At 42.2% G+C, this 26258-nt stretch overlaps 1 protein-coding gene across 1 annotated transcript in view; it reads right to left on the reverse strand.

Annotated features, from left to right (window-relative positions):
• Positions 1-436: 436 nt before the first annotated feature.
• Positions 437-26258, reverse strand: part of tgfbr1b (transforming growth factor, beta receptor 1 b) — a 78771-nt gene continuing 52949 nt past the window's right edge. Inside the window, exons 7-9 of the mRNA XM_017436915.3 lie at positions 19822-19946; positions 19594-19724; positions 437-7404 (exon numbers count right to left, since the gene is read on the reverse strand). Of these exons, the coding sequence (XP_017292404.1) occupies positions 7279-7404; positions 19594-19724; positions 19822-19946 (382 nt within the window). The 3' untranslated portion in view covers positions 437-7278. The remainder of the gene's footprint in view (positions 7405-19593; positions 19725-19821; positions 19947-26258) is intronic.

Raw genomic sequence — 26258 nt, forward strand, 5'->3', positions numbered from 1 at the left:
ATCCAACTGAAAAAGACTGCCAAAGCTAATCACTGTTAACGAACACAAAAATGGCTATAATTTATTTGAAAGGAAACAAATGTAATTATTTTTAATAAATAATTTGTTCACGTTCATCTGAGTTTGAACTTATTTTAAGAGCTGCTGAAAATCTGATTATTATCATCGCTTGACCTGAACGCAAATGCAGTTCAATTCAATACAGCTAAACAACATTACACTACACAAAATGGTTATAACACAGCCAATTTTACAGATACTGAGCTAAAATTTGTTGTGATAGTAATGGAGAATTATCTCCAACACTCTAAACATGACATCTTGTGATGCCTTTTATAAGATTGTGCCTATTATTTTCAAGGTTTGACCAAAATTAATATAGCTTTTCTCTTGGATTTCCTTGATCTGATTTTTGACAAATAAAGCAACCAGAACAGACAGTCTAGTGAAACTTTCTTTATTCACACTTTTTTTTTCTACATGATCTATGTTAGAAGGTAACAGAAGTATCAATCCTCTAGTTCCTATGTTGATCTCTCATTCAGCTGTACACGCTATATTAAAAAAGAACACATTTAGAAATGCACAAATCTGCGAGCTGAGGAGAAGTGAAGCGACTGTGAGGGGTTTCTGCTTCAGTCCATCCCCTCCACTCCAAACTCCTGTTTGTTTTCATTATTTCTGTTAAACCAAAAGGAGCATACTGAACAAGGCATCTGCACCCAGAGCTCAGAGATGGGCTGAGATGTTTGGAAAGCTCTTTGACTATACAGCCCACAGACAACAGATCACAGGAGAAAGAAATACTATACAGACACAATACAACCTGACAGAAAGTACCGTTGAAAAGAGCATCTGAAGCACTTCAGAGAAACAAACTGCGAACCTGGAGTAAACAAATCAAAAATATTTACAGTGAGGTAAAACACATTGGTCTTTAATCAGAGGTATTTTCTTTTTGATTAAGTGACCTTTTTAAGATTAATTACTGTTTGTATCTTAAGCTATTTCTCAGCTTTTGGATGACATCGATATAAAGCACGTAATGCAGACACATGATCACATGCAGTCCCGTCTGTCCAGGAGAAAAGTTCAACTGAGGCACAAAAGAAAACATGATAAAGCTCTCTGCTGCGGTTGCTGCCACGGACCCTCACTGCAGCTCAGAGAATCAGATCCAACTCTGATGATGATGATGGCAATCAGAACACAACCCTCATCTGACCCTGATGCAGGCCCTGTGGTCAATCTGTGAGATCCACCTCGACACAACTCACCCAAACTTTGCAAAAAAGAAAGACAGGCGCTATTTCTTCCATGTTCAGGCTGAAATTGGCAGTTTGTACGGTAAACTTGAGCTACAGGCAGAAAGGTCAGGCTACAACAGGTTATTCTCAGCGACTTTTAAGTCTGGTTGGTGAAGTAAAACCCAACCGAACAGGGTAAACATCCTGAGACAGGCTGTGGGGGTTCAGCTGTTGGTGAAAACTACAGCTTGTCTGATCTCTGTCACTATATCTCAGCATGTTTTAGTCCAAAGCTTCTGCTTGTTCTGACGGTGCTGAACATTAATCAGACACTTTGTTTGTCCAACAATGTTATAGACACCAATGGCACAGACTTCACCCTGACTTGCTGAAACCTGCTGTACATTAAAAATAGAGTTCTTGCAGAACCCTGTTTGGACTACAGATATGTTTGTAACAGATCCGATTAGCTTAGCATTGATGTTCATCGACACCACCTGCTTCCATCACATCTTCATTTCACCAAGAAGGGCCTCTAAACTGTTCAACTCCACAACCCAAACACAAACCTGAGAAACCTAGCCAATTGAAAGAATCTACCCAACCTGAGGGGTCTACCCCAACCGAGGAGACTTGCATGACCTGAGGGGTCTGCCTCATCAGAGTCGTCCTCTCGACATGACAGGATCTACACAACCTGAGGAGTCTACATGACCAGAGGGACCTATTGGATTGAAGAGGTCTACACGACTTTTGGGATCTGCTTAACACGAGAGATCCACCTGACCTACCAGACTTGAAGGGGGTCTACCTGATCAGAAGTATCTTCCCGACCTGAGGGGTCAACTTGACCAAAAGAACGTATCCGACTGGAGGAATTTACTGTATCTGTGAGGATTCCCTGGCCTGAGAGGCCCTCCCAGTTGAAGAAATCTACCAGACCTGAGGAGTCTACCCGGCTCTGAGAGGTCTACCCGACCTAAGGTGCCCACCTGATCAAAAGAATCTACCTCACCTGAGGGGATCTACCTGACCCAAGGGTTTGTATGTAACTTGGACATAGATGGAGTGGTTGGAGCTGCAAGTCTGGGTTGCAGTGAGGGGAGGTTGGGGTTGGGTCTCCTTGTAGCTGCAGATGTTCAATCAATTCAACAACGTGGAATGACAAAATAAAAAGGCAAGAATGGACCAAAGACAAAGATTTCTGTATAAAGACTACCAAAAAACAAGAGCTGGGTTCATTTAAAAAATAAAAAAAACTTGGTTTGAACAGAAAAGTTAAAGGCTGCTGGTGACTTTAAGACAGAATGAAGGTTGTTACAGTAGAGGTGTAGCAGAGGTGCTGCTCAGTTCATGTTGTTGTTGTTAATGTCCAAGAGAATGACTTTGCTAATGGAAAACAAAATTATAGCCTCAAGTCTAACTGAAAGCCCAGGACGTCTTAAAGGGATGTCTGACAAATTATTTAGAATTTTCCACTAAACCACCGGCCCTAAACCCACAAAGCTCCAAATGATAAATCCATGGTCCTGGTTGTCACCATCCAGCCATAGCAGTTTGACCACTTCTGGACAATTATTAATTCAGCACATTATGTCCCCCTATCCCCCTCTTCTTATTTTTGTACTAGCAGCAAAATCCACTTCACTTTATTTAAAAAAAATGAAGATATTTGTTTACTCCAGAAGATATTTCCAAAAACTAAAAATGTCACTTCTGCCACTTTTAACCATTTCTACATAAGGAATATTTTATTCACAGGGATGACTTAGAAATATGAAAAGACACTGTTTGAAGCAGAACTCTGTCAGCTTCATTTTCTTTGAGGACAAAATGACATTGCTGCCTGTAGCTTGCAGCAAGTGATCATGGAGGTGTCACATTCACTGTCAGCTGGTAAACTGAGGTTTGTTCTGTTTTTCAGGGATGTAGCACCATTTATGAACTAAAAGATGTACGGCAGAGTGACTCTTGGTTTTGGTTTTATTGATACAATTGTGGAGTGTCCCATTCTTGCATCACTTTGTCTAATTTAGCTGACAGATCTTCACCAGATGATGATGTTCCTTGTGAAGAACACCTTGAGTTGTCTACAAAGTAGGACACAGAATCCTGCTAACTAAAAATCATAAAATGAAAAGAATTCTGACTGGCTGATATGAAGACTTTGACAGAGTTTTTACATGGGGCATAAATCCATTTAGGCAGTATCTCACCGGACTATGACCATTGGAGACGAGTTGACGACTGAAAATTGCAAGAAAAATGGTAAGTTTTCGGGTGCAGTCTAATTGAATTCTGAGTGTTTGGTACCAAGGGACCAGTGAGCCATGTGGACCCGTTGAGCAGCCAATTTTTGAAAAATCATGGCCTATTTCTGTGGGCATGGCTCGCAGAACTGTCTTCTAAACAATGCACAATATTTCATTGTCCACCTTGGTAGCCAACCCCACATTTAAGATTTAAGCGATTTGGAGAAGATTTCTGAAACAATGATGGGCAAATCTTAAGTAGTTTTTCTTTATTTTTCATAATAATTTATCATTGGAGTGGTTTTTAGACCTGTACATTCAAGGCTGTAGCAATGGGTGCTTCCTGTCATAATGACAGCTACTGTGCAGCTGCTAAAATACAGCTTTAGGTATTGAAAAGGGTTCAAGATGCCTATGACAAGTCTATTTTGAAAAAACAATTTGCTGCACAAATTCTTGAACATGTTCAAAATTCAAGCGACAGGTCAGCAAGCTTTTGCAACTCAATCAAGAAAATTGAGAACCCCCTGCGAACCTTTCGAGACATTTTAGAGCCTCCCTCGCGAATGCTGTTAGCAAACTAGACACAGCCCAGTGAGATACTACCTTCTGTTGCTACCTTTACCTTCCCCCTGCTTTAACCCGCTTGGTATGCTTCTAACTGAATGTTCTGTGAGGGATAAAGCTTGTTTGATGCCCATCAATAAAATGGCACAGCAATTTTCATCCATTGTAGCTTTTTGTTAAAAGTTCATAAATTTGATGAACCAAAGATCGTCATCAGTGACACAAACTGCTGATCTTCCACAGATACTGGCTGACAACTACAGCCATGATGATGATGATGATGATGATAATGGATTGGCACAGGCAAACTGAAGATATGTACATCCAACCGCAGCTCAAACATCTACTCAGGCAGCTGGGTGGTCAACCAAGTAGCAGCACATTAATACATCATGAATCCATAAAGAAGAACAATGGAGACAGACAGATATCAACATCCAACCTGCCATACAGGTAAACTCTGAGTGAAACACAAGTGCACTTATTGCTGAACAGAAACTGATCTGATCACTTCCCGTGTTTAACTCCAACCTGCTTTAGACCTGTATGTTACAAACCAAGTCCTTCTGATTACACTCAGACATGAACACATTAAATCAAAGCAGTTTGCATGTATGGCCACGCTGGCAAAAAACACAGGACTGAAAGAAAAATCAGGTGCTACATTTATCTCTTTTGTCTTTTACATAGAATCAAACTATATTAATCATAGTAATCAATCATCAGGTTTTAATACTACTAATATATATATATATGTATATATATATATATATACATATATATATATATATATTTGTGCATCTTTATTCATAAAAAGTATGTTTAAAAAAAAGTCATATTAAGAGCATATATTGACTCTTATGTGTTGGTCCCTTAAGGCTTATTAAGCTGATGTTTCTATTTGTCGTAAATGCACATTCTGATAGAAAAAGACAGTGCAACAAAAAACAAAAACAATAACAGACACCTGGAAAACCTATGGCTTAGTAAATATCCATTTGCTATATTTAAATCAAAGTAGCTCACTGCTTTTTGTTGTTGTTGTTTCTTGCAGAGGTGATGTGTGCTGCTGCACAGTCAGAGGGCTGATGTTTATCGGGCAACATCAGTGATACTGACAGGTCTTTGCATGGTGATGTTTGGAGGCAGCGTAGTTCCAGACTCTTGACAGGACGAGCTGGACGATGACTTGTTGCTGAGGTGGTTCAGGGTGAAGTTGTAACAAAATGGCACCAGAATGTTTGCTGGCTGTAGCTGTCCAGGTTTGTGTGTGTGCTGTATGTGTGTGTGTGTGTTCCCTGCTGCTACCCATTCATACATCTTGGGTGTGCATAGTACAAGCTGGCTCTATTCTGGGCTCCTACAGGCCTCTTAGGGCTCGCACACGCACACACACACACACACACACACACACACACACACACACACACACACACACACACACACACACAGCTGTGTACAGCAGCCGACATGAGAGGAGTTGGGTTTTAAAGCACTGGCACTTTCCGGTAACAGCTGGCTTGGAAGGCATGGTGGCAGCTGATTGTTGTTGGTCTTGCTGTTTGTGGTTTAGCAGAGAAGAGTATAGAAAATAGACACATTTATTCATCTACTTTATATTGCATATGTTGCAGCATGTTTGCCAAAAAATGAATGAGGTCACCATGTCCAGTTTAATTCAGACAAAAAAAAGAAAAAGAAAAAAATTAAAATAATAAAATAAATCCTTTGCCACCAAAAAGCAAATCCAAAAACAGTGAGCGGAGTGGCTCCCTGACAGCACCAGGAGACTGAACTCACAACATGATGATGTGACCAGATGAGACCAGGTACAGGCCTCATCTAATGGAACCTAACTCTACAGTAGGGCTGCAAACTACTGTGCGTCTGCTGATCGCCACTGTCAGCTCTCTGACGCTCTTCAGACCATTGGCATATATTAATAACTAGGGACAATAACTAACAGGCTTATACTGGACATCTGGTTACTGTCATGATGTTGTTTCAGACAGACTCAGCACAGCTGCATTCAGGCTGCAACGAATGTGTGTGTAAATTCTGACGTTTAGGACAAACGGTCACATCACAATCAGCATCTGTTGGCATGGAAACAACTTCAGCACATTCAGAGCTGATTACATGTTTTAGCTGTGTGTTACCTGACCGTTAATACACACAGCTTTATTCAGAGTCATTACTGGTCAGCTTTGTTACACCGGTCATCATTCCTTCTACTGTTTTCCTGAAAGCCCTGCAGAGGCGGGGGGAACTGTGACTGTTAACTTTGTTTGACCAAGATGTCGCTTCAGGAAGGAACCCAACTGTCGAGAGACGGGAATAAGTTCATGTCACACAGACACCGTAAACTCCCTTCTCAATGATGGCGATTTTTCTTCCACACATAAAAAGGTGGCAGTGACACAGAGCCAATCCATTATGTGTCAGGGGAACTAGAAGAGCTGGGTTCCACTGAGGAGCCAGGCTGAACTGTTGAACCACATTATAGACTCAGATTAGTGTCTTTAAGCATAGCTGCACCAAGGTCGAACCCTTTGGAGCGCTGCTGTCCTCCTGACAGTCATTGTGTGGATATTAGTTTAGCTTAAATGCACTGTCAGGTGTAATAGAAGCCCCCACCTTTCACCATGGGAAAAAATTTAAAAACTCCTGCAGCAATTAATACGTTTCAATATAAATTAGTTTAACCCTATAATCTTTTTCTGTGCGCTGAAGTCGAGCCTAAAGGTAGACACTCTTTTCTGGTCTGGTCTAAATGGCAGGTCGCAGCCCTACTAAAGAGAAGCTTTTCCCTCTGAGATGAAGAATGAAACAGTGATTTACAGAAGAATGGCTGATGAAGATGAAGATGAGGGCGGCCTCTTGTTGAGTGTGTAATGAGTGGTTAAATAAAAGTCAGAATGAGAAGAAGCTTCCTTAAACACTTCCATCATCCCTTTCAGGCACAAACATCCTTCATCTGATCTATCCTTCCAATCATTTGTGTGTGTATGGGTGTGTGTCAGCTCAGTGCAACACACAAACACAACAAACCAGATTCTTCAGTCAGTGAATGAAGTCATGAAATGAAACGTCTCAACTTCTCTTGAAATTAAATGGAGGATTATCAGAACAATCACAAGGACAGATGTCGTAATGCTATCGATACAGGTGTCAGTCACGGGTGTGTATACATGTGTGTTTGGTTGTTGTGTCTACATCTTGATTCCTTCTTGTTGGCTCAGCTGAGACAAAGTTTTCTTGATCCTGAGGGCGGTGAGACGCGCTGCTCCGTTGGCGTACCAGCACTCCCTCATGATCTTTGCCATGACCCGCAGAGCCTGCAGAGACACAGAGACAGAGACATGAGGACAACGTCTCATACTAAGCGTCCAGCAGGTGGTACTGGGCCGGTTTTTCTGAGTAGCCTAGTTTACACTGGATGATGATCCCACTATGCTCTGAATGACACATGCAGTGCCTTAGCAAAAGTATTCATACCCCTTGAACTTTTTCACATTTAACCACATTACAACCACACACTGCTCATAAGAGTAAAGTGAAATGATACACTGTTTTCAACTATTATTCTTGCACTCCACAAATGTGGCCTTCATGGATGAGTGGCAACAAGAAAGAAATTGTTGAAAGAAAAACAGAAGAAGTTCTGGTTGCAGTTTGACACAAGCCATGTAGGGAAACGACAAACATGTGGAAGAAGACGCTCTGCTCAGATCAGACCAAACTAACACTGCACATCACCCTGAATGCACCATCCCTACTGTGAAACATGGTGGTGGCAACATCATGCTGTGGGGATGTTTTTCTACAGCAGGGACAGGCAAGCTGGTCAGAGCTGATAGGAAGATGGATGAAGCTAAATAAAGGAAAGTCCTGGAAGAAAACCTGTTAGAGGCTGTAAAAGACTTGAGACTGGGGCGGAGGTTCACCTTCCAGCAACGACCTGAAACATCCAGCCAGATCCACTCCATATTCATTAGAACGGCCCAGTCAAAATCCAGACTTAAATCCAACTGAGAATCTGAGGGTTGAAAACTTGAAAACTGCCGTTCACAGACACTCCATCCAATCTGACTGAGCTGCAGCTGTTTTTGCAAAAAAGAATGGGCAAAATTCAGTCTCTAGATGTGCAGAGCTGGTAGAGACAAACCCCAGAATACTAGCAGATGGAATCACAGCAAAATGTGGGTCTACAAAGTACTGACTCAGAGGGGCTGAATACAAATGCACGCCACCATTTTACGGTTTTTATTTGTAAAGCATTTTTTAAACCATGACTCATTTCCTCTCAACTTCACAATTATGCGCTACTTTTTGGTGGTCTGTCACATAAAATCCCAGTAAAATACTTTGAAGTTTGTGGTTGTAACGTATCAAAATGTGTAAAAGTTCAAGGGGTATGAAGAGGTTCACAGTACAGTCCACAGCTCTTTATGATTTGATGTGTCTTTTTGGACAAAACCCAAACACCTCAAGTGTTTTGCATTTGCATTTGCATGGAGTGGGCTCTTCATACCATGAAACCTGCTATAATGTATGAGTTTATACATGATTATGGGTTAGATACTTAGAATTCTTAAATTCTTAAAGTTAACACTTGTAGTGGATGATCTAAAAGTAAAATTATTTTTCTTGATTGCCCTTTATTTTTCATTTTAGATTTTCAGTTTAGAAAATGAAACAAGGAGTGGAGTCTGAAAGCACTTTTTTCCAGACTTATCCAGACTTGGAAAATACTAAAACAAAAATCCATATTTTCCATACTTTCCAAGACTGTAGGAACCCTGTCCTGCGCTGACACAGTGTCCCCTGGTCCCACCCTGCCCCGAGGCTAGTGTCAGGATGCAGATACGAGTCAACATGTTTATGCTTCATTCTTTCCATGACCTTGTCACAATAACAGTCACAGGCATGAAGCCAGAGTGATCACTTCTGCTTCAAAGTCTTGTCAATACGTGCAGGTCCCATGTCATGGCTATGCTGCCCCTCATGCTCCACCCAGGACTCTGATATGCTGCCACCACAATAATAAACCACCACCACCTCGCTACATAAGTTTTGTGCATCCTAAAAACCATTGTGGGCTATCATACTCTATCACATCTAAGTTAGAGTACACTTTTCTTAATACTTCCCTAAAAACCTCACCAGAACTCAGCAGAGAGCAGCCACCTTCTTGGGAGAGGGAGAGATTAGTTTTGTGCTGCCCACGGTTTGTTATGGAAAAAGTAAAACAACTTTTATGGTTACTTTACTTTGTTTTCTTCTTGTCTAAGTAGAGACTGGTTTAGGTCTTCATTTTTTTAAAAGAACTGAGCACTGTCACAGTCCAGATTCCTAAAAAAAACCCAGAATGACCTGACATGGTATGATGAGTGCCATTTGGGTTTAAGGGAAATAACAGGAGACTTGCTGTCACTCACTGCAAAGTTGAGTCAAACACAAGTCGGGCGTTTAATTAGACATAAAGTTAACACAATATGGAAAGTGATGATGCTGATTTATGCTCAAAGCACCCAGGAGGTGGATGAATACAGCTGGAAACAGTCCCTGCTAACAGACAGTTACTGCAGGAGGAGGAGGGGGCAGCAGAGGGAGCTAGCTGCAAGGCTATATAACATGCAAAGTCAGCCATCATTTATCACAAAAAGAGTAAGCATCATATGTTACAAGAGACTAAAACTAGAACCTTATCCTCTTATCAGCTCTCAAGTATGGAAACAAAACACACACAAGGAAAAAAAAACCCCAAAAAACAATGACTAGGTTGTGTTGACAGACAACTTTCAACTAGACATGACAAATATTTGTAGAGAACTGGTTGCTTCCTGTCTGCCTCAGCAAGGCTGTAAGAAGTGCCTGGTATTTATGAGTCAATGTGTCTCTAAGCGTCTGCTGAAAATATAGTAGCAGGTCTGTGAACCTCCTCCTCTGCTCATTATAGCAGCCGACATGGTTTCATCCATCAGGCGGATTAAAACCGCAAAAACACTCATCACATTTCCACAGCTTCCTGAGCTGAATCTTACAGAAGAGCTTCTACATTAAAACACTTTTGGCCGACGCACCGTGTACCTAAATCTGTCGGTCTGATTTATGGGCTAACTTAAAGACGAGTGAGCCAAGCCCTCTGAGGAAACCAGCATTTAACACCAGTTACTGAGGGAGAGGCTCTCTGGGAGGTTTCAACTCCACGGAGTCTGAGCTGACCCCACAGAAACATTTAGAAAGAGTTGGACGGAAACTGTTCAGAGACAATAAAACTAAATCCAGAGAAATTATTCTGTTTGTCCAAATTTCATCATTCTTTGAATTTCAGTGCCTCTATCAACAGTAAATACCAGAATAACTTGTTTGTAGCAGAAAAAACACACGATTATTTATGATATTAAAATAAACGTATCAAAGATATTGTGCTTGCCTCTGCAGTTTGGCCCGGTCACACTTGTTTTAGCTCGTTTTACCTTATTGTCAAATCCAGTATCTCTCTTTGCTGCAACTGCTGAATACCATCCGTGTCAAAGTTGCAAAAACATATAAACTTGAGTTGTAAATTGCAATCTCACAGAGTTCTGAGTTTGCGACCAAGTGAACAGTCTTTGAAAATCCCTGTTGTTTATGCACGGCTTACAAGACTGTATTCTTAGTTGTGCACATTATTTTTTTGCCCACCTTGGCAGCTGCTCTTACATTTATGATTTAATATACTTTCTTAACTTCATTTCTAAAGTGTACAAGATTTGGACCAGTTTTTAGTATCATCAGTGTGGTTTTTAGACCTGTTCAGTCAGGGCTGTAGCCTGAAATGAAAAAAAAATGTAATGTTATGCATATAACTACTGCTCCCTGACAGACATGAACTCGGTACAACACATGTACTATGGGATATCACGCCCCCGCTTGTCCTGGCTGAAGACACCTTTAATCACGCCTTTAGGCAAATGACGTGATGATGACAAATGACAGGCCCCACCTGCACTATGTAACCGTCCGTCATCACAGTCATTCCTCAGTTCAATAACCGCTCTTCACCGAGCCCGGCTGATCAGCGGGGCAGCCACGTCAGTGGCCCTGATGGATAGAAAATGTATGCTGCACCAGTGCAAGAGAGTGTGAGACAGTCTTAACAGGGGAAGTGAACGCGTCCCCCCTTGTCTGTTGATGTATGAAATCACAGTCGTGTTGTCGGTTCTGATCAGAACATGAAGGTCCGTCAGAACTTGGCAAAAGCGTCTCAAAGCCCGCAAGACTGCTAATAGCTCTAGGTGGTTTATGTGGAGCTTGGATTGTGCCGGTGTCCAAACCCCCCTCACCGCCACACCATCGCACAGAGCCCCCCACCCCATTAGGGAGGCATCTGTGGACACTATTGGTGAGCCTTGGCACAACAGGCCGGGCTCCCTCCAGGGTCTGAGAGCCAGCATGCAAGAGGCGGTCATTGTTAGCTTCCTGTGGAGGTGACGTGACACACACAGCCCGTGAGAACGAGTCCAGCAGTGAAACGGGCGCATTTTCAGCAGTCCAAGTGCCACTACTGCGATCATCGACACCATCATGCCCATCAGCTGTAAGATCGTCTGGAAACGCAGTTTGCGTCCCAACTGAAACTGAGCGAGGCAGCGGTGAAATGTGGCGACTCGGTGTTCTGAGAGACGAGCTCTGCCCGACAGGGAGCATATTTCCAGCCCGAGAAATGAAAACTTCTGACTCAGAGTCAGTGAGCTTTTCTGAAAATTCACAGAAAAGCCTAGTGCTTGAATGTGTGACAAGACCTGAGACAGCTGTTCTGTCGCCTGCTCTCTGGAGCTGGCTATCAGAGCCCAGTCGTCCAGATAAGCTAAAATACGGATTTCTTTTTCTCTGAGGGGAGCTAACGCCGCCTCCACACATTGTGTGAAGGTGTGGGGTGCGAGAGACAGTCAGAAGGGCAGTACTACGTACTCGTAGGCTAGGCCCTTGAAGGTGAACCTCAGAAACTGTCTGTGGTCCGGGTGTATCGCGGCCCGACAGCATTAAGAAGATGTTTAAGTGTTAGCATTTCAAATTTGTACGTTTGTAGGTACTTGTTTAACACCCTCAAGACCAAGATCGGACGGAGCCCGCCATCTTTTTTCGGAACAACGAAATAACGGCTGTACCAACCTTTGTTCATCTCCGAAGCTGGAACCACTCGAATTGGTCCTTTTGCTGACAGCGTGTTTATTTTCTCTCTCGGAATTTTCATTGCTTCGACTCCGATAGCTGTGTTTACCACAGCGTTGAAGCGGAGAGGTCTATGGCGGAACTGTAACCGGTAACCCATAGCAACGGTTTTTTCCACCCATAGTGCTCATGCGCGCCAGAGAGGGAGCCGTGAGGCCAGGTGACTGATCTGCTGCACTGTTAGCGAGGAGGTTCTGCCCTCTATCGTCGTGTGAGAGAGGTGCAGCATTTTTCAACTGCTGCCTGCAGTCATTTGATTTACACCTTTTTTTTTTCAGAAAATGCAGTCTTTATTGAAAGATTTACACAAACATTCTGAACATTCGTTGTGGTTTGACAAATATTTACAGCACCCAAACTGGGGGCTTTTAGTGTAAACATTGTGTGAGTGGGGAAATAGTGCTTGGGAGACTGTGGGAAACGCAGCACCTCTTGGGACTGGGACCCCAAACAAAACCAACAAAACGCCTTTTTGGTGGCCGCCGAAAGCAGACGGTCATGTCTCCCTGCTCCTGAAATCCCTGAATTTGTAGTCCTGCTGCTAGGAGGACTGTTTTCTTCCTCCGAAACGTTGAGCTCCTCTGAAGATTCGGAGGGGGACCTTTGCTCCAAGCCATGTGGCCAGGAGCTTGGCTGTAAATTTGTGGCTGTACCGGCTGGGAGCTGAGGCTCGCGGGCAGTGCCGCTCTCTTCGGTGGAGGCGGTGGTACTGCCGGTTTGCGAGTGCTCATGCTGGACTTGGGTCTCACATCACGTCTGGGAATATTACAGCCAAGTGCTTCAGTCGGTTTCTTCCTCAGCTTAAATTCCGCCTGTATGGCGTCAAGACACTGTCCAAACAGCCCATCAGCCGCCACCGGACCATCCAGGTATATTTCCCAGCCCGGCTTTCTCTGCACCTTCCAGATCCAGATACTGTCTGTAGCTGGGTACTGTAACGCGGGTGGACAGTGGTTTGTTCCACAAGGTCTGTCAGTTCCGAGATAAAATCGGGGAAAATGGGCATACGGTTTTTATGCTTGGATGGAAGGGATGTGGGGCTGCTCACGCCATGGTTGTGGGACGGCGCGAAATATGCCGCCAGGGATATGGGTGGAATATTTACCAGCCCAGCTTTCTCAGTGCCTTCCAGATCCAGATACTGTCCAAATCCGGGTACAGTAACGCGGGTGGACAGCGGTTTGTTCCACGAGGTTGTCAGTTCCGAGACAAAATCTGGGAACATGGGCAAACGGTTTTTGACCTAGACCGGCTCTGCAGGGAGGTAAACCCCGGCAAACTGCGATGGTTTCTGAACAGGAGGGGGACAGGGCCACTCCACGTCCGGTTTCTCAGCCGCACGCCGGTACATGGAGAGGAATGACATGCTGTCCTGGCCTGCCGGCGCAGCAGCGGCTGCGGAACCCTGATTCGACAAAAAAATCATCCTCGTCCTCTGACAGACCTTGAATGTCCAGACCAATGTCCAGCACATCATTGTATGCCTGATGAGGGTCCAGTAGAAACTGAGACTAAGCAGCACCTTCTTTATTTCCAGCTAACCCATCAGCATAATCCATGTAGTCCACCCAGCTGGAAGCAGGGAACACCGACCGAAAAGCCGTCTTCGTCGTACTCGGATGAAACCAAGTTTGCCGACTTTCTGCGAGCGTGAACGATCCCCAGACAGACGGGACAAGCTTCGTGTTGGTCCTTCTCGTGGAGCGAGAAGCCGCACCCCTGAGGACAGGTGCAAACACAAGACTTCTGCTTCGCTTGTGTCAGCTTTGTGCTCATCCCGAACCACAAACGCTGAACTGTGCAAGAAAACTTGAGACTAGCGCTTTGCGGGCAGGCACACTTACCAGCAGGCAGCAGTGGCTAACACCAACAAAAGCAGTTAAGCTCATTCCGAGCAGCCTTGTGAAACAGAACTAACTAGCAGCAGCTAGCTAGCCTGACTCTGAGAGGTGTTCTTAGCGAATTGAAGAGCGTAAGAACTGAGGAATGACTGTGATGACGGACGGTTACATAGCGCAGGCGGGGCCTGTCACTTGTCGTCATCACGTCATTTGCCTAAAGGCGTGATTAAAAGTGTCTTCAGCCAGGACACGCGGGTGCATGATATCCCACAGTACATATGTTATACTGAGTGAATCGACTGAAGGGAACAGTTCTATTCACATCAGGCATTAAGCTGCTAAAATAATTAACTTGTTTGTCTGAAAACGCAAGCAGGGGAGGATGTGCGTTCTCTAAAAGCAGCATCTGCCTCTATTCACCTGCGTCTGTAGACACTTCGAAAACTTTTCAATTTAATGTTGTTCTTTTTTGTTTTGGCCAAAATTATCTTAGTTTTATCTGTTTTTGTGAGGATTTGAGTTTTTATGTTCCGATTTGTTGTTTTTGTTGAGTTATCGTTTCAGTTTAGTTTCTCCCTGTTCCTGTTTATTGCTACCATTTACTCCTCCCCAGTTGCTACTCCCGGTCTCCTGTCACGCCCACCTCCACCTGCTGTCAATTGTTGTCAACCACCTGTGTCCAATTTCCTCGTCACCCTCCATGCTTAAAACTCGGTCACTTACCTCACTACTCTGCTGGATCATTGTTTCCCGTTTCCCCCGCTCTTGGTTCCATGTCGTCACGTTCTGCTCCATGCCATGTTAATTTATGTTTGGATTTTCTTTCTTATTTTGCTGCCACGTCAGCCCTTTGTTTTTGTTTACTTTAGTTTAATAAATGAACTCCTTTTAAGTTTGAGTCTGCACTCTGGGTTTGCCTCCTTCCCCATTTACTACAACAGTTTTATTTGATTTATATTTTCTTCTTGTGCCTTCTTATTTCTCTTTTTTTTCATCTTGACTTCAAGCCGGGACTTAGACACCTTCTAGCCTTCTCTGTGTGATTTCTAAATGGACCGAGGCAGCAGAAGGATTATAGTCAACCCACCTCTGCTCCGTTGGACCTTTGTGCCGCCAAGTGAGGCACTAACAGAGCCGTCCCAGTCGACATGTGAAAAGGTACGCAGGGTTTGCAACTCAGTTATGTCATGGGGTGATGACTTATGGTCTGTGTGATCACCTGGCTGCAGGATTTAAAAGCCTTAACAACAAAGAGGTTGTTGATGATGCCCAACTTTATATGTAGTTACAATATTTTGGTTAAGCATAAGGAGGATCGCTAAACTGAGTTCATCCAGCATGTTTTGAAAACAATATGAGGGAGACGTCATTACACATTTAACGCACTCTCAGCCCATGTTGGCGTGACCCGCTCCAGGGACAGTGTCACTGGGATGGTCCACTTGTCAAACGGTAACAGGTTTGACAGGTGTCATAAGGACAGCTCAGGGAGGAAACCTGCTGAGAATCTGAAGGGAAGCTGTGCACCAAGGCTGAGAGGTTACAGGAGGGTTTTCCACAAACACTTTGATGCACATTTTCTTGTGCAAACACAAACAGCTCATAGTGCCAAGTTACAAATACTTACATGTTTCCATACAGCAGCTAAAGCTAAACAGGTGGCAAGTCACAAAAGATACAGCTCCAGTGCTCTAAAAATTACAGAAACTAAACCGAGAAGGGTTTGAGATGTCGGCGATAACTCTGCAACTATTTTGAGAGAAATGCTGCACATATTTTTGGATCATGTTCGAAACTTTCTGAGGCTTTTTTGGGACTCCCCTGCAGATGCTCTTCACCAACTAGTCTCCAGCAGTTGCAGCCCAGTAAGATGCTGGACTCATGATCCTTATCCTGACCGTCTGAGGCCTTTCTGTTCATGCACTGGAGGACTTTTCAGTGCAGCCAAACACTTCTTTATTTTGGAGGTATTTTCTAGTTCCAACTTATTAAAACTTCTCTGCTTGTCTGGCTGGATGTCTGTGTCTATTGTGAAATCACAGATATGTTATCCGACCAGCTCTTATCGTGTCTGACCCTCTTTCTTTACCTACACATTCTTATGTTTACCTGCAGACAAAACAATGAAACCAGATTTAATCTGCAAGTGAAAAAAAGAATGGTGTTTTGATTGAGTGGGTGGGGAACATGCATGTAGCTTTAGACCTTTACATCTTTAGTTTTACACAAGATTTCACTTCTTTCTTCTAAAAGAAAGAATGCAGACAGTTGCTGGATGGGGACAGCAGAAAAGCAGCAAGACAAATCAGCAGAAGGATCAGAAAACAGACTTCCTTCATTATCACCATCTGGCAAGAAAGGCAGACAATAATGTAACTGCCTCTGTGTGGGTTTTTTTTTCTCTGTCTGTTAGCAAAATATCTCATGAACCACTGGACAGATTTTAGTAAAACTCAAGAGTAATCACTGAATTTACATCTACAGCTCATTGACATTTGGAGTCATACTGATTCATGACCACCACAGCTAGTCAACCCAAGCAAACCCAAAAATGGCCAAAAAAGCCTGGACATTTTTGCTGTGGTAGTAGCTGAGAGTGATCCAAAACACTAATCAGCCCCTCCAGGATTTGGATTTTGTTTTTAGACTTTTTCTTTCCCAGTCTTTGTTGTGACCTAAAATGTCTGATTTTGCAACAGTTTTCCATAAAGTTGTGATGTTTTGAAGCTAATAAATCTACGAAAATAGCTGCAAGAATTCCATGTACATATGGATCCCACAGATCCCGGCCGGAAGAGCGCAACGTGATATTTCAGCCATGTTGGTAAGTAAGCCCTAGACAGTGATGGCTTCAAAGCAAACTAAATCCAGGTATTTGCTTACTCTTGACCAACAAGTGAGGGACAGATATATGCAGAAGATCGCCCGCTACTTCTGGGATTGACACGTAAGAGCTGAAAAAAGAAAAAAATGTCAGACGAGCCTGACAATCTGCCGTCCATCTTGTGCCATGATATTGTCAATCCATTATTAATTGTTAGTCCACGAAGAGTGCCTACACCATGGAGGTACTACATGGCCGAAAAGCAATGGACTCAAACAATCAGTGTTTCAACAGATTTCTAAAGATCATACATGTACATAGAGGCATACCTTGTTGACAGTGTGTTTATGAATTACATTCAGACCTAAAGTGGTGCCAGTGCTTTGTAACTATCATTCAACTGTAACAAAGTTTTATTGTACTGTTTGTTATATTACTGACAGAAACCTTTAACTTTAAATTAATTTCATTAACCGTAACGTTAGCTTTGGGGTTTAGCACGTAGCACAGCTAAGTTATCAACAGGAGAGACGTTCTAAATCATGAAACTGGTCATTCTAGCACACATACAATTATACTCTAACATTACTTAATAGAACATTTATTTTTTAAAATTTTACTTTTACCAGAATAAAGGTGGTCCGAGCAGATTCTAGACGCCTTTAAAGGCTGATTCTTGTGGTTCTCCAGTCAGACTCTCTGACGTTCCAGACTCAACTCCTTTGTTTGAGGACTTTCATGTTTCCTGATTTTCGGGATGTAGTGAAAACAACGCTTTGCTGAACTGTCTGCACAAGTTAGAACATCCTTTAAGCCCACATGGAACACCCATTGCAACTACAGTCAAAAATAGCCCGCAATTGAAAAAAAGTCTCCTCTGCTGTGGCTGAAGTTATTGCCTTTTGTAATGGCAACGAGAAAGGAGGGGTGTCTGCAAATGTGATGTCACATGGGAACTATGTATCATTTCCATAAAGGCTCAGGATCATAGTTACTTATGCCTGCTGCCCAGATGACAAAGCAGCTAGTGAGCTATGTTGAGTTTGAACTCCAAATCAAGCAGAGTATCAGCCAGGTCACATTTATGTTGTCAGACATAATAAACTTTGGTTGTTCTGATGGCTTGTCTCTGATTTAAGGTGACACATATGCCTTTTACCTTCATTAGGACAGAAACTCTCCCCTTGCCGCTCCTAATTATAACTGAAAAGTAATGCGCCCTGCATTTTGTTTTGCAGAAGAAAAGGTTGGTGTCACAGCTCCACTGTTCCTGTCACGCCTCCTGCTCTCAGTCATGCCACAGTTCAGTGACTTTCCACAGTCCCTCAGTCTCATGTTGCACCCTTGTTTCCACGCCAACGCAATCACAGCCATTAGTCACACCTGTTCCTGCCTGTATTTAAGTCCACAGCTCAGAGCCCTTAGTTGCCAGATTATTGAACGGTCTTGACGAAGTAAATGTCCAGCGTTTTTCCACAGTTCCTGCCTGATTCCATGTTCACAGACCCTTGCCTGACCTTCGACCCACGAGCCTTGCCTTCTCCTTGCCAAATACTTCCCTGGACTCTGACACACGGTAACCGACCTCGCCTCTCGTTTCTGGACCTCGCCCTTTGGATCCCTTTCTGGATTTGGCTGCAAACCTTGGATTCTCTGGTTCTGACCCCTTGACTGGCCCTGGACTCTCCTTCTCGCCTAAGCCCTTATCGGACCATCCCAGCCGCACTCAATCGCCAGCCCCCGACAGTCTTACCTGTCCTGGTCCTGCTCCCAAACCACAACGTGAGTGCTGAGTCCAGTTACAGTAATCCAGTTTTCCAAACGTCTACAATAAACACCTTAAAACTTTGTCTGTCTGCACGTTCTGAATCCTGGAAAGCCAAGCCTTGTCAGTTGGTCAAAAACTTTTTTCTATGTTTCACTATGTTGTGCAAAACAGTTTCCCACCACTTTCATGCCATACTTCAAGAAATTAACGTCCACAGATTTTGTGGAAATATTTGATGACTAATGTGATTTTCTAGCATCAAACATGTTTTCATCTTGCTGGCTCAGATTTAAAGAAGTAAAACTGTGCATGGGGCTAAGATAAGTAGCTGAATTTGAATCAATAGTTGCGATCGCAACTTCCTGACGGAACTAAGAGATTGGTCAAAATCCTAGTTTAAAACTCTGGCATGAATGGTGGTCAGTCATATGCATCCATCGACCTTTGATTTGATTTATTTCTAGACCTTTGTTTGGTGATGTATTGATTCAGGCTGGTGATCAGACCAAACAGTGACCTGAGGTGTTTGTTTTAACCTTTGACCCAGTCAGTAGGAACTTTTACATCAAGAAAAGTCATATAAAAGCAACAGCTGGACCCAGGCTGCTAAAATAACTCTTTACAGGTTACAGCTATGCTGTCATCATTTTATAAGACTTTGTTACGTTTTGTGAAGATTGTCCCAAACCTCATCACTTCATATACTTTTCTCTGAAAGTAGCTGAGTTTTTTTTTACAGTGATGTGTTTTGATTTTACAAATGGAGAAAAATAAACAAACACTAGTTTTTGCCCTGCCAGTGTGTTTCTGTCCCCTTCACAGAAACACAGATAAACCAAACACAGACGAGCTCTGTCAGAGTGACACGTCTTACCTCACAGCTCTGCCAGCGGTTGGGGATGTTTGGTCGAAGCTTCTGCTCACACACCACCTTCCTCATTTCCTCTACCGATGGATCGGACTGAACCAGGTCAAAGTAGGGCAGCTGGTAGTCCTCGTGAATGCCTGACAGAAAGAAAAAAAAAACAACAGATGAAAGGGTTTCCTGTATTCCTTGTTGTTCTATTCACCCCTGTGTTCCTCCTTCCAGTTCCATCCTCACCTCCCACAGAGCAGCGGCTGGAGATCTCCCAGAACACCAGGCCCATGGCATATATGTCTGCCCGCTTAAAGGACTCAAAGTGTTTCATGTTTATAGAGTCATCCAGGACCTCTGGAGCCATATACCTAAGAGAGAGAAAAAATATATATTACATATTCATATATATGTAAATAGAAATACACACTCACACACACGGTAACATATACCTATAACATATCAGGAAACGCTAATCAAAGAGAATGATTTCTTTGTACCCTTTTGTCTTTAGACACTGAATACTTCAGGTAGTAAAGACTTTAGAGCTGTAATGACCACCTAGTAAGAAATTTCGCTAAAGTCATTTGGTATGGCTGTTTAAAGCTTGAGTGTGTTTTCAGCTGCAGAAGTATTCGTTGGAACAATGAGATAAATTACAAATTAGGGGACCGAATGTGTCAGCAACTCGATCCCTTAATGCTCCTGAACGATAACACAGCCATTAAATCTAATTTAGTTACCTTTTCAGGAGTAATGGCCTCTTGTGTTTCAACTCAAAGCCCATACCTGATGAGCAGCGCTGCTTTCAGGCAAAATGAAACGTGTGGTCCTAGTCAAGGGCCAATCTTAGTTAATACAGCAGATATAAAAACTCTGTCAGATTGTGAGGACATCTCTTGTGCACAGCTCTCTTCATGTCCCAGAGTTTTTGGGAAACTTGATATATGTCTTACAATCTTTATCCGGGTCTGGATGTTTCTCTTTGTAAGAAAATGCTTCCCTACCCCAGAGTCCCGACATGTGGAGAACGCAGGAACTTGTTGTCACATAAAACACACAGAGAACATATCTAACAAAACAAAACAGTAAGCTGATCTCTGATGGGCAGTTTATTGCAGAGTCCTCCAAACACTTTAAGCAAACAAGAATTCATTTGAAGTATTTTCAACTATTACAAACAAATGGGTAAGTTCTGGTTTAATGTGTCCCCACAGCTGCTGCGTGTTCAGCTTATTAAGTCACATCTGAAGGCAATATGATGACTGTGAAAGAAGTTTCTGTAGCCATCAATTGCTACACTGCAGTTAGATGCAATTAAATCCAGGGTTTCCCCAGTGTATTATAAGCCTGGCGGACCGCCAGGCTTTGGTGACCCTGATGCCAGGCTGGTCTCTGCTTGTTTATTATAAATACGTAATTTTTTTATGCACGTTTTTTTCCACCCACACCCCCAACACCGCTACCTTTATATATCTCACCGCGCGAGGGTGAGTGCGCCAACAGTGGCGCAATTGCGTTGTCCCCGCCCCTGCGCGAAGGTCCTGCACGGTGTTGCGTCGTGCACCTTTTATAACTTTGTGTGGACTGCGCGCGCTGCGCTCTGTTCAAAATGGAAGATTTTGGTGCTCTAGCGAAGCTGGTTCACCTGTATCTGCATTTATATGATCCTTTTATGAGAGATCACAAGAGATAATCAAACGGTTCAGAACTCATGGAAGGAGATTACTGCTGCAGCCGATAAAAAGGAGAGTTTATAGAAATATTAGTCCTATGATGGGCGAATCACAACTAAAGCAAATAAATCAATGAAAGTCAAACTGAATGCTTTAAGTTTAAACATCCTCTCTGTATCACAGCCAGAAACACAACAGCTCTTTCTCCTGAATACGTGCAGCCATATTAGATGTGACAACCATCTGCTCTCTTTTTTACCATATATTCCACTGGTTACGTAGTGTACTGCCCCCTGTCTTTTTGGAGAATACTGCACCGACGTAAGAGCCAAGTATAAACGCCTCCACCGCACGCTCAGGTCCGCGCTGTTGGCGGAGCCCTGCGGGACTCTAATGAGGCTTGAGGCCAAGCTGCCTTCAGCTACGGCTGGAGTTAGCACATCGCTGGAGCCACAGCGATAAACATCGATCGAACGGGTTTAACCAAAAATGGTTAGTTGAGCTGAAATTCAGCAGGTGGCTTTACAAGACCAAATATGCTAAGCATGTTTTGTGTTTAGTGAAAATATTATCCTTGTTTACCAGTAAAATGATGCTATTAAATTTGTTTTGTTTTGTTGCTACATGTAGTGATCCAACATGCAGCCTGTGCCACAAAAAGCACAGTACAGTACAGCATCTGTCTGTTTTTTAGAGTTCTCTGGTGTTATTAATTGGCCTGGAAGTGAGACGTGTGTTGGTGCCTTGTTTGCACTTTTTCATTTATGTAAATTTAATTTATTTGTAAATGTGACTTAAATTAGGATTCAAATTAGGTGCAAACAATTAGTATTTATTTTAATTGTATTTTTGTTTAAAAAATATTTCAAGTGCCTTTTTGTAAAACTGTAGTTGTGTAAATATTTGGCACAAATATCTTACAATATCACATAATAAATAGCCATATTTTCAACTTTCCTGTCAACTTTAATCTTTTTTTTTTTTTTTTTTACTAAATCATGGTCGGCCGGCGATTGGCCGGCGATTGGCCACCCACCGCCGGGCTTAGCCTCTTTTCTGGGGGAAACCCTGAAATCCTGTGATCCAGTGTGGGCTCTCTAATTAAATCATGTGAAAGCAACATCAGAGTGATGTGTGAATTAGTGCCTCTGTTGACCAGTCAAACTAAAGTTGTTCTCCATGTTTGATGTAAAAGATTTCAATTAGAAATGTCTCTTACTGACAGAAGCCAACATTCCTGTCACCTATTCCTCCTAATGAATAATGTAAATTACTTAATTTCTTAGGTTGCTGTGTACCGTTTTGTCCTGTGTGTTTTTCAACTATTTGGGCAATTTCAAATGGAAGTTAAAATGTTTTTGGTGATTCATTCTCAGTTTACTTTTTGCAGTCACAGGGTGGGGCAGTTCACTGTCCTCATTTATAATTGGCAGTGATTGGTACTGCAGGTAGCACCATGCATCTCATAGAGGCAGATATAAGTTTGTCCCATGTATACAATCTTCTGGTTTTAGCTCATTCATACGTCCACTACTAACACCAGACCTCAGTGATCTTATCAAATGCAGGAATGGCTGCAGCAAAACCTGCTGTGTCCATCAGGGAAGAGTTTGTTTAGAAATCCATTTGTGAAACTAAAATTCGAAGATAAATTATTAGTCAGCAGCTTGTAACAGACAGACCGGACATGAACCAAACAGAAAACTAATAAAACAGAGAGGAGATATACAGCAGGTCATTTCCTCCAACCTGGAAAGCCCATTTTCCTTGCCTTTAGCTACTCAGATCATTCACAGGTGGATCTTATTTAACAAACTATGTGGCTTCTGAAGGTAATGACTGTGGCTTTAAAGCAAAGAGGTGAATATATATATGAACACACCATGGCTTCAGTTTTATAGTCTTAGAATTATTTCACAGAATTTTTTTTCTACCACGAGACACAACATCCCCCAGGGAGAGAGAGGCAGACAATACCTACCCCCCCTCAAAAAAAAAAAAAAAACTATATACATTTATTAGCCACTTATTAGGTACAAATTACTAGTACCAGGTTGGGGCCCTTTTGCCTTTAGAACTACTTTAATTATTCATGTCACAGATTTAACAAGTTGTTGGAAACATTCCTCAGAGATTTTGGTCCATATTGATATAACAGCACCACACAGTTGCTACAAATTTGTCAGCTGAATGTCCATGATGTGAACCACCTGTTTCACCACAACCCAAATGTGATCGATTGGACTAAGATCTGATCACTGTGGAGGCCACTGGAGTTCAGTGAATTGAGACTCATCAGGGCAGTCCTTGTTTTTCCAGTTTCTAATTGTCCTCTTTTGGTGAGTCTGTGTAAGCTGTAGCTTCAGTTTCCTGTTCTTAGCTGACAGGACTGACACCTGGTGTGGTTCTGCTGCCGTAGCCAATCTGCTTCATGGTTAGACGTGTTGTGTGTTCAGAGATGGTATTCTGCAGACTGTTTGTAACATCTGGTTATTTGAGCTACTGTTGCCTTTCTGTTATCTCAAACCAGTTTACCCATTCTCCTCTGACATTAACAAGGCTTTTTTGTTCACACAACTGTCGCTCACTGGGTATTTTCTCTGTTTTGGACAATTCTGTTTAAACCCTAGAGATGGTTGTGTGTAAAAATCCAAGTAGATCAGCAGTTTCTGAAATACTCAGACCAGCCTGTCTGGCACCAACAACCATGCCACATTCAAAGTCACTTAAATCCCCTTTCTTCCTCATTCTAATGCCCGGTTTGAACTTCAACAGGTCGTCTTCACCACACATGCCTAAAAGCATTGAGTTACCGTCATGCGGTTGGCTGAACAGCTATTTGTGTTAAAAGGCAGTTGAACAAGTGTGCCTAATAAAGTGGCTGGTGAGTTTTTAATCTTTCTTTAACCACAAAAAATGTAATGCAAATTGTAAAATTTGTGTGGTTAATAAGTCAGGAAATTAATGTCCCACTGATGTTTATGCTTATGAGCTGCTACTGAAGGACACCAATGCAAAAAGTGAGCAGACTTAAAGAATGTGTCCAGGTTGAAAAAAGAAACTCCCTCTGGACATTTAGGAATGGGCTAAATGGCTGCTGAGGGTGAAAAATAGTTTCCAATGTGCAGCTGATGTCTTGAGTGAGTTAATATGATTACTAAACGAATCTCACACTGACCATAAGAGAGCAAGTCCTAATTCAGGATGTTCAATGAGAAGAGCACAAATACTGAAAGAATGGCCTCCAAATTGCAGCTATTTCACAGAAACTAAAAGAAAAAAAAGCTTTAAATATCCTGACTGACATTTGCTCAGAAACTAAGCAAAACTGAACAGACTGGTAATTATGAGCCAAACTGTTAGGAAGCAACTTTTTCTTTTATAACTGAATTAAAAGCCTTTGATAAGCCTTTTCAATCTCATACTTTATTGAAACTCTCAGAAAATAATCATTGGATGTACGTCTTTAACAAGGTGACTGCCACAGCTAAGCCACCTTTGCAAGAACAAGAATGGCTATAATTCAGCCAATTTTACAGATATTGAGCTAAAATTTAGTGTAGTAGTAGCTGAGAATCATTCACAATACGTACTCTGAAAGCTAATACTTCTCGTAAAATCTCTGTTTCATGAGATAACTTCTTTGACAAAGTTTGACCAAAACAGCTATAGTTCCATCCTTTCTCAACTTGCTTGCAGTTTGACGGTATACCACGATGTTAGAAAGTCACAAGTCAAAACCACTAAATTCTTCCACCGTACCGTTCTTATGGTTTGATTGTCTTTTAATAAGATACCAGAGACAAGGTGGTTCTTGTTGCTGTTATTTTGTTTTTTCCCCTCTTGTGACATGGAGCGCCAAGCAGCGCTTCCCCCTGTCCTACCTGTTGTCATTCAGATGTGTACGGGAGCCAAGATGGGAAATCCCCTGAACGTTTATGCTCTTTAAAAGAAAAGACGTTGTCAGTAGGCTGTACGTTTCAATAATAACCCTGTCAGTCAGGGCTTGTCTAGCAGAGAAGCAACACTCGACTCTCTTGTTAAGGTAATGCTGTTTTGAAACAAATGTTTGTAACAAGCTACAAGAGTTAGCATGTTAGCAGGAGAAATTTACAGACTGCTGAATGCTCACTACTGAGGATAATGACCAGCTAACATCAGCTTGTCAGGCTCTCAAAGTTACTAAAAAGTAAATAAAACAGCCTGGTGACTGGTGTTTTAGCTCACATTGAAATTAAATAAAAAAAAAATATTTTTAATACTTGTGATTAAATAAAAAAAATTGCCTTGATCTTGAATGACATTGTAGACAAAAATGTTTTAACAAAGGCTGTCATGTTCACTTTGTTCTCTCAATGGCCTCTTTTATATCTCGACACTAAAATAAAAAATATTTTATTTAATATTATTATACTTTTATAAGTATAAAATAATCAATATTGAGCAATATGTAATATTATTTAGGTGGCAATATATTTACATTACATTTTTGTGTTTAAATAAAAGCAAATAACTCATGGAATGCAATTTATTTATTTTTTGTATTAAAAGCTTCAATACCCAGAAACTGTTATTTTTGCTCAAGGTTATCATGTCAGCTCATTCCTACTCTCAAAATAAGATGATTTTAGTTTAAAACTCTGGCATGAAAGGCAGCAAGTGATGTGAATTCCTTTAGAGTTTCTCATTTACACATTCATACAGTGTTTTTATTTATACATTTTTACACAATATACATAGCACAGGGTCTTTCTCAAGGACACTTAAACATGCAACTCTTTGACTAGAGGACGACCACCCTACCCACTGGGCCACTTTAGCAGTTTGGTGTCAGATTAAAGTTCCAATAACTATGTGATCTGATCATCAGTACAGAACACAAGTTTCACCTCAAGGCCAGAGAGTCTGTCTCCACCAGCCTGAGGCTTACTGAATCATTTAATAAGCCTGTAACCTGCCTGCAGCATTAAAACCACACAAAGTGAAGCAGGTGGAGGAGAAAAAGCT

This window comes from Kryptolebias marmoratus, linkage group LG21, assembly GCF_001649575.2.
Source record: "Kryptolebias marmoratus isolate JLee-2015 linkage group LG21, ASM164957v2, whole genome shotgun sequence".
Lineage (NCBI taxonomy): Eukaryota > Metazoa > Chordata > Actinopteri > Cyprinodontiformes > Rivulidae > Kryptolebias > Kryptolebias marmoratus.